At 51.3% G+C, this 7,730-nt stretch overlaps 2 protein-coding genes and 1 pseudogene across 2 annotated transcripts; all 3 read right to left on the bottom strand.

Annotated features, from left to right (window-relative positions):
• Window positions 1–526: 526 nt before the first annotated feature.
• LOC147974842 (chaperone protein ClpB1-like) lies at window positions 527–3,130 on the bottom strand (annotated as a pseudogene).
• Window positions 3,131–4,593: 1,463 nt separating this feature from the next.
• LOC125554617 (chaperone protein ClpB1-like) lies at window positions 4,594–6,736 on the bottom strand. The gene is made up of 4 exons (XM_087520168.1): window positions 6,088–6,736; window positions 5,829–5,991; window positions 5,397–5,729; window positions 4,594–5,305 (listed from the first exon to the last, which is right to left on the bottom strand). The coding sequence occupies exons 3-4, from the start codon at window positions 5,450–5,452 to the stop codon at window positions 4,594–4,596; spliced, it is 768 nt and encodes a 255-aa protein (XP_087376294.1). The 5' UTR covers window positions 5,453–5,729; window positions 5,829–5,991; window positions 6,088–6,736.
• Window positions 5,691–7,093, bottom strand: LOC125554615 (chaperone protein ClpB1-like). The gene is made up of 3 exons (XM_087520170.1): window positions 6,088–7,093; window positions 5,837–5,991; window positions 5,691–5,741 (listed from the first exon to the last, which is right to left on the bottom strand). Exons 1-3 carry the CDS (start codon window positions 7,091–7,093, stop codon window positions 5,691–5,693), a joined length of 1,212 nt encoding a protein of 403 aa, XP_087376296.1.
• Window positions 7,094–7,730: the final 637 nt, after the last annotated feature.

Genomic DNA, 7,730 nt, shown 5'->3' on the forward strand with positions numbered 1-7,730 from the left:
AAGCATTTTCTCGAATATGAATATCGGATATTTCGGATTATCCGCTACCACTTTCCACCCCTAAGGAGAGTCCACGCGCCTTGGTGATCTCCTCGTCATCATGTACCACGTGGCAAAAGGAACATCCAGCCATCTTTTGTAAACCACTTGAACCGCCAGTTACCGTACCACTGATACTAAAACAACCATCACTCACACTTATTTAAGACCTTTAAACCTGTGACCACCTAGACCTACAGCAGGAACTAAAAGACTGAATTACAAAAAATAACCCTCTATCCTTCTTAAAACCTTGGGGCATGAACACTTATTTCCACCCAGCTATGGCCTTCCTCACAACTCAAAGCATAAGAATATTGGACCCACTCATGCACCTTCACCCCTCTTATGCATGACAGGACGTGCGGGTGTGTTTTGGCCAACGGGGAAGTAAGGGTACTTTCTACCATTGTGTATGGGGAAAAGGGATACGTGTTGGCTAGCTATGCTTTCGCTAACATATGTTCTGCCCGAAATGGAAAGTACTTCACTCGTCTTTGTCATCATCAATCACGACCAGATGCTTCGCCGGGGGCCTCTTTCTTTTCTTGGTCGAAGAGGACAACGGGCCGTCGTTCTCCTTGGAACTTTACTTGTCCACGGCAAACACCAGGTCCTTCTTCTCCTCATCGGCGCCGTCGGACACGTAGCAGTCGTTGTCCACCTCCTCCTGCACCACCATCTTAGATAGGTCATGACGTTCTTCTGCGGGCAGCATTTGACTAGCCTCATGTCGTACATCTGCACCTGGTCGCTGGACCGCGAGAGGATCACGTCGAGGGCCGCGTCCGTGATGTCGAGGCCGATGCCCTTCTAGGCGAGGCGCGCTGCGATGCCTTTGAGCCGCATCCTCGCCACCCTCTGCAGCTGCTCGCCAGAGAGCGGGCGGAAGAGCACCGTCTCGCTCAGCCGGTTGATGAGCTCGGGGCGGAAGTGCCTCTGCCCGTCGGTGATCACGCGCTTGCGGGTGGCTGTTGGGAAACATAGTAATTTTAAAAAAAAATCCTATTCACACGCAGGATCATGGTGATGCATAGCAACGAGAGGGGAGAGTGTTGTCCACGTACCCTCGTAGACCGAAAGCGAAAGCGTTAGCTCAACACGGTTGATGTAGTCGTACGTCTTCACGATCTGACTGATCCAAGTACCGAACGTACGGCACCTCTGAGTTCAGCACATGTCCAGCTCGATGACGTCCCGCGAACTCCGATCCAGCAGAGCTTCACGGGAGAGTTTTGTCAGCACGACGGCGTGATGACGATGATGGCGCAGGGCTTCGCCTAAGCACCGCTACGATATGACCGAGGTGGAATATGGTGGAGGAGGGCACCGCACATGGCTGGAATAGATCAACAGATCAACTTGTGTGTCTATGGGGTACCCCCTGGCCACGTATATAAAGGAGTGGAGGAGGAGGAGAGGACCGGCCCCTATGGCGCGCCCTGGAGGAGTCCTACTCCCACTGGGAGTAGGATTCCTCTCCTTCCAAGTAGTAGGAGTAGGAGACAAGGAAGGGGAAGAGGGAAGAGAAGGAAGGAGGGGGCGCCGCCCCTCCCCCTAGTCCAATTCGGACTAGTCATTGGGGGGGGGGCTGCCTCTCTCTCTCCCCTAAAGCCCAATAAGGCCCATATACTTCTTCCCCCGTATTCCCGTAACTCCTCGGTACTCCGAAAAATACCTGAACCACTCGGAACCTTTCCGATGTCCGAATATAGTCGTCCAATATATCGATCTTTACGTCTCGACCATTTTGAGACTCCTCGTCATGTCCCCGATCTCATCCGGGACTCCGAACTACCTTCGGTACATCAAAACACATAAACTCATAATACAAATCGCCATCGAACGTTAAGCGTGCGGACCCTACGGGTTCGAGAACTATGTATACATGACCGAGACACATCTTCGGTCAATAAACAATAGCGGAACCTGGATGCTCATATTGGCTCCCACATATTCTACGAAGATCTTTATCGGTCAAACCGCATAACAACATACGTTGTTCCCTTTGTCATCGGTATGTTACTTGCCCGAGATTCGATCGTCGGTATCTCAATACCTAGTTCAATCTCGTGACCGGCAAGTCTCTTTACTCGTTCCGTAATGCATCATCCCGTAACTAACTCATTAGTCACATTGTTTGCAAGGCTTATAGTGATGTGCATTACCGAGAGGGCCCAGAGATACCTCTCCGACAATCGGAGTGACAAATCCTAATCTCGAAATACGCCAACTCAACAAGTACCTTCGGAGACACCTGTAGAGCACCTTTATAATCACCCAGTTATATTGTGACGTTTGGTAGCACACAAAGTGTTCCTCTGGTAAACGGGGGTTGCATAATCTCATAGTCATAGGAACATGTATAAGTCATGAAGAAAGCAATAGCAACATACTAAACGATCAAGTGCTAAGCTAACGGAATGAGTCAAGTCAATCACATCATTCTCCTAATGATGGGATCCCGTTTATCAAATGACAACTCATGTCTATGGCTAGGAAACTTAACCATCTTTGATCAACGAGCTAGTCAAGTAGAGGCATAGTAGTGACACTCTGTTTTGTCTATGTATTCACACATGTATTATATTTCCGGTTAATACAATTCAAGCATGAATAATAAAAATTTATCATGAAATAAGGAAATAAATAATAACTTTATTATTGTCTCTAGGGCATATTTCCTTCAGTGGCTTCCATGTCCTTGCTGGCTGCGCGGGCGAGGAGGTGGTGCGCCCCGATGTTGGAGGTCATGATGATGATGGTGTTGGTGAAATCGACGGTGTGGCCCTGCCCGTCGGTAACGCGCTCGTCGTCAAGGATCTGGAGGAAGACGTTGAGCATGGAGGCGTCGGCCTTCTCCACCTCATCCAGGAGGACCACACTGTACGGTCACCGCCGCACCAGCTCCGTCAGCTGCCCGCCCATCTCGTACCCATACGACCTACAAACAAACGCAGACGCCATCATCCATATGTAACCGTAGATTGCGTGTACTATACCAAAGAAAGAAGCTGTATATAATATGTACGTACCCAGGAGATGCGCCGATGAGGCGAGTGACGGAGCTGCTGCCCATGTACTCGGACATGTCGATGCAGACGAGCAGCTTCTCATTGCCGAAGAGCTGCTCGGCGAGGGCCTTGGCGAGCTTCGTCTTGACGACGCCGGTGGGGCCGAGGAAGAGGAACGATCCTGACGGCTGGTTTGGCTCCTCGAGGCTCGATCGCGAGTGCACCACAGCCTTGGCAACCACGTTCACCGCCTCATCTTGGTCGATGACGCGTTAGCAGCTCCAGTAGCATGTGATGACCAACGCGCATGTCTTTGCATGGATTTTATGTTTCAAGAGTAGAGGTTGTGGTTAAATATGGGGCATTTGAGATGCGGACGGGCGATGTCCATGGGCGCATCCAGATGCGCCCGTGGACGTATAGGAGTCCGGATTTGCCAAACTCCAGTTGTATATGCTTTTAAGCAATTGTTCTGCCACTTTGCTGGTTGTATTGTTGTGCTCCAGGCAGCTCATAACATTTGATACCCAAGACATTGGTTCGAAAATAAAAGTTCCTCATTTGTAAAAAAATCATGAATTGGAAAGGTTGGTAAATTTGAAAAAAGTTCATGAATTTTAGTAATTGTTCATGAATTTGAAAAAAAGCTTGTGAAAAATGAAAAAATACGTGAATTTCAAAAAAAATCACAAAATTAAAAAAAATGTTCACGAATTTGTGGAAAGCTCACAGATTTGAAAAAAACTTCACGGATTTTGAAATTCTTTAATTTGAGAAAAAATAATGAATTTTAAAAAATTCATAAATTATTTAACAAATCATTAACTTCAAATATTAGCGAATTTTTAAAAGGTTCATGGATTTTAAAATTGGTCATGAAAATGAAGAACAAATCTGAAATTTAAAAAATGTTTCAATTTCCAAAAAGTTCATGAATTTTGAAAAAGTTGACGACTTTCAAAAGCTCGTAATTTGAAAAAGTTTACTGTAATGTAAAATGTTCACAATTTGAAAAGAAGTTAGCAGACTTGAAAAACTTCAAGAATTTATAAAAAAAATCCCTAATTTGCAAAAGGAAATGAATTTGTAAAAAGTTCGCGCATTTTTAAAAGAAAGAAAAATAAAAAGGAAACAGAAAAAGGAAAAATAAAACAAAATAAATAAAAAGAAAATAAAGTAAAGTAAAAACCATGCCAGGAAAAACCGCAAGAAAAAACTACCAAAAAACACTGAAAAAAACTTACGATGGGCGGGCCTAATTGTCACGTAGTGTTAGGAGCGGTGTGCGCCAGGTAGCAAAATTTTCTGAACTGGTGCTTAAGGCGCTAAATAGGATCAAAATCAGCAGCAGCTGTCTTTTCGTCAAAATAATGAAAACAAAATATAGACCACAAGTCCACAACCCAATCCAAGTTGACTGTAAATGACAAAATTATATCTAGCAAAATTATTGGTTGATTCTGTAGCCTTTTAAAGTGCATAGATAAGAAACGCAACACAATAACCCAAAAACACAGGTCTGGCTGAAACGAAAAACACTTCACTCGTCTTCGTCATCATCAATCACGACTAGATGCTTCGCCGGGGGCCTCTTCCTCTTCTTGGTGGAAGAGGATGACGCGTCGTCGTTCTCGTTGGAACTCTGCTTGTCCACGGCAAACACCAGGTCCTTCTTCTCCTCATCGGCGTCGACAGACACGTAGCAGTCGTCGTTCACCTCCTCCCGCACCACCATCTTGGATATCCTGGCGTTCTTCTGCAGGCAGCGTTTGATCGGCCTCGCGCCGTACATCTGCACCTGGTCGGTGGACCGCGAGAGGCTCACGTCCAGGGCCGCGTCCGTGACGTCGAGGCCGATGCCCTTCTCGGCGAGGCGCGCGGCAATGCCTTTGAGCTGCATCCTCGCCACCCTCCGCAGCTGCTCGCCGGAGAGCGGGCGGAAGATCACCATCTCGCTCAGCCGGTTGATGAGCTCGGGGCGGAAGTGCCTCCGCACGTCGGCGATCACACGCTTGCGGGTGGCTTCCATGTCCTTTGTGGCTGCGCGGGCGAGGAGGTGGTGCGCCCCGAGGTTGGAGGTCATGATGATGATGGTGTTGGTGAACTCGATGGTGCGGCCGTGCCCGTCGGTGACGCGCCCGTCGTCGAGCACGGCGGCGTCGGCCTTCTCCACCTCATCCAGGAGGACCACACTGTAGGGGCGCTGCCGCACCGGCTCCGTCAGCTGCCCACCCTTCTCGTACCCATACGACCTACAAACGCAGATGCCAGATCATCCACATGTAACCGTAGATTGCGTGTAGTGTACCAAAGAAAAAAGCTGTACAAAAAACACGTACATACCCAGGAGATGCGCCGATGAGGCGAGTGACGGAGCTGCTGCCCATGTACTTGGACATGTCGATGCGGACAAGCAGCTTCTCATTGCCGAAGAGCTGCTCGGCGAGGGCCTTGGCGAGCTCCGTCTTGCCGACGCCGGTGGGGCCGAGGAAGAGGAAGGATCCTGACGGCTGGTTTGGCTCCCCGAGGCCCGATCGCGAGCGCACCACGGCTTCGGCGACGACGTTCACCGCCTCGTCCTGGTCGATCACGCGCCGGTGCAGCCGCTTCGGCAGCTCCAGTAGCCGCTTCCTCTCGTCAGTCCCGAGACTGGTCACTGGGATTCCTGTCCATTAATTTGCTCACGGTCTGCTCCCGAGAATTTCAGATGGTTTGATATGACACCGGAGTGCAAATTTCAATCGGATGGAAATGGATGGGTACTTCATCATATATCTTATTACCTGAGCTATATGGTCCGGTCCGACGTTTTCGTCCTTGGGCGCCAAGGGCTTGTCGCCGTCGCCTGTGGCTTGCTTCTTCCGGCGATCCATCACCAGCCTCGCCGTCGCGCACGCCTCATCAACAAGATCGATCGCCTTGTCCGGGAAATGCCGTGCTGAGACAGATAGAAAATCAAGCGTTGAATTCGGGATGAAGTTTCGCATGCCATTATTTGTTTGTTTGGATAGTCAATTATATAATGGTTCATTACCTGGGATATAGCGGCCGGAGAGCTTGGCGGCGGCGACGAGCGCCTCGTCCTGGATCTCCATGCCGTGGTGCTGCTCGTACGCCGCCTTGAGCCGCCGGAGGATGGCCACGGTTTCGTCCTCGCTGGGCTCCGAGACGTGCACCTTCTGGAACCGCCGCTCCAACGCCTTGTCCTGGAGAAAGTAGTGGTGGTACTCGGCGTGCGTCGTGGCGCCGAGGCACCGGACACGGCCCCTCGCCAGCGCCGGCTTCAGCATGTTGGCCGCGTCCATGCAGCCAGAAAAGCGGCCGGCGCCGAGCAGCGTGTGTATCTCGTCGATGAACAGGACGACCTTCCCGGCCGCCGCGGCCTCAACCTCGGCGATGAGGCCGGTGAACCGCTCCTCGAACGTGCCGCGGGCCCTCGTGCCGGAGACCATCGCGGCGACGTTGATCTCCACGACGCGCGCGCCGGCCAGGACCCCGGACACCTCGCCGCGGGCGATGCGCTGCGCCAGGCCCTCGGCGATGGCCGTCTTGCCGACGCCGGCCGCGCCCACCAGCACGGCGCTGTTCTTGGACTTGCGGGACAGGATGCACACCACGCGGTCGATCTCATCCTCGCGCCCAACGACGGGGTCGGCGTTCGCCGCCGCCGCGGTGAGATCGCAGCCAAAGGTGTCCAGATTGGTTTTGTCCCCAAAGATGGCCGTCGAAGGACAAGGAGGCGGTGCGACCGGCGCCTCCTTTTTCGCACGCCCGCCTCCACGGGAGTTACCCTTGGCCGGCCGCGGGGGCTTGCTCGACGAATTACCCTCAGCAGGGGGCGTGGCTGCGCTCTTCGGTGGCTGCGCGTTGTTGCTCGACGGATCGCCGGAGGTCGGCGTCTTCGGGTCCTTCTTCGCCGAACCATCGCCGCCGGCGATGGTCGACGATGGAGACCCCTCGAACGTCGCCGTCCAGTCGATTTGGATCGAGGCTTTGGTGCCACCGGCCTTGTTGCCGCCGGCAGAAGATCCCCTCGCCATGCTGCGTGCGCGGGAAATCTGCAAAGGCGCGGTGTGAATGTGTGATACTGTGGTTCTTCGTTCGGGTTTGCACTTGCACATCACCGATCACCTTTTATTAGGTTTCCAAATCTGCAAGGCGTGTAGCAAATTAGGATCGGATTAATGTCTGTGAACAATCACCGGGTTTCTTGCCTTGCAATCACACTGCGTTTGCAAGGCGCGGGCTTCAAATTTTTGCACGCCAACATGGCGGGGATACGCACGCAGCTCCACATGGCCGGCCCGATAAGCAGCTGCAGACGAGCTACATGAATGGTCCAGGAGACCACGGAGCTATAGGCCCGCTGAGTTTTTCGGTTTTCTTTTTATTTTCGTTTTTCGTTTTTCTTCTTTTTATGTTTCAGTTTTATTATAAAAAAATCATGAACGTTTTTTTCAAATCCATGATTTTTTTCCTCGGGCTAAGATCGTTGCCTTAGAGGCCTCCAATCAAACACAGTCGCCTTCCTCAAAAAATAAATAAATTCAAACACAGTCGCTACTTATGAGTTAGTCGGGCCCTCTTCCTCCCCGCACATGTCTTCTTCCCTCGACTATCGTCTTCCTCCTCATGCCCGAGTTGGCCTAACCGCCGGCCCTCGCCACCCGTAGACGG

The sequence above is a fragment of the Triticum urartu genome, chromosome 4A, assembly GCF_056163025.1.
Source record: "Triticum urartu cultivar PI428250 chromosome 4A, HENAU_Tu73, whole genome shotgun sequence".
In the NCBI taxonomy this organism is placed as follows: Eukaryota; Viridiplantae; Streptophyta; class Magnoliopsida; order Poales; family Poaceae; genus Triticum; species Triticum urartu.

Coding starts and splice junctions, on each gene's coding strand:
- LOC125554617 (XM_087520168.1), bottom strand. CDS start 5,452: ATGTCCAAGTACATGGGCAGCAGCTCCGTCACTCGCCTCATCGGCGCA. Junction 5,306..5,396: donor CTCATCGGCGCATCTCCTGG/GTATGTACGTGT, acceptor CTGCGTTTGTAG/GTCGTATGGGTACGAGAAGG.
- LOC125554615 (XM_087520170.1), bottom strand. CDS start 7,093: ATGGCGAGGGGATCTTCTGCCGGCGGCAACAAGGCCGGTGGCACCAAA. Junction 5,992..6,087: donor CTCCGGCCGCTATATCCCAG/GTAATGAACCAT, acceptor TATCTGTCTCAG/CACGGCATTTCCCGGACAAG. Junction 5,742..5,836: donor GACCGGACCATATAGCTCAG/GTAATAAGATAT, acceptor TCTCGGGAGCAG/ACCGTGAGCAAATTAATGGA.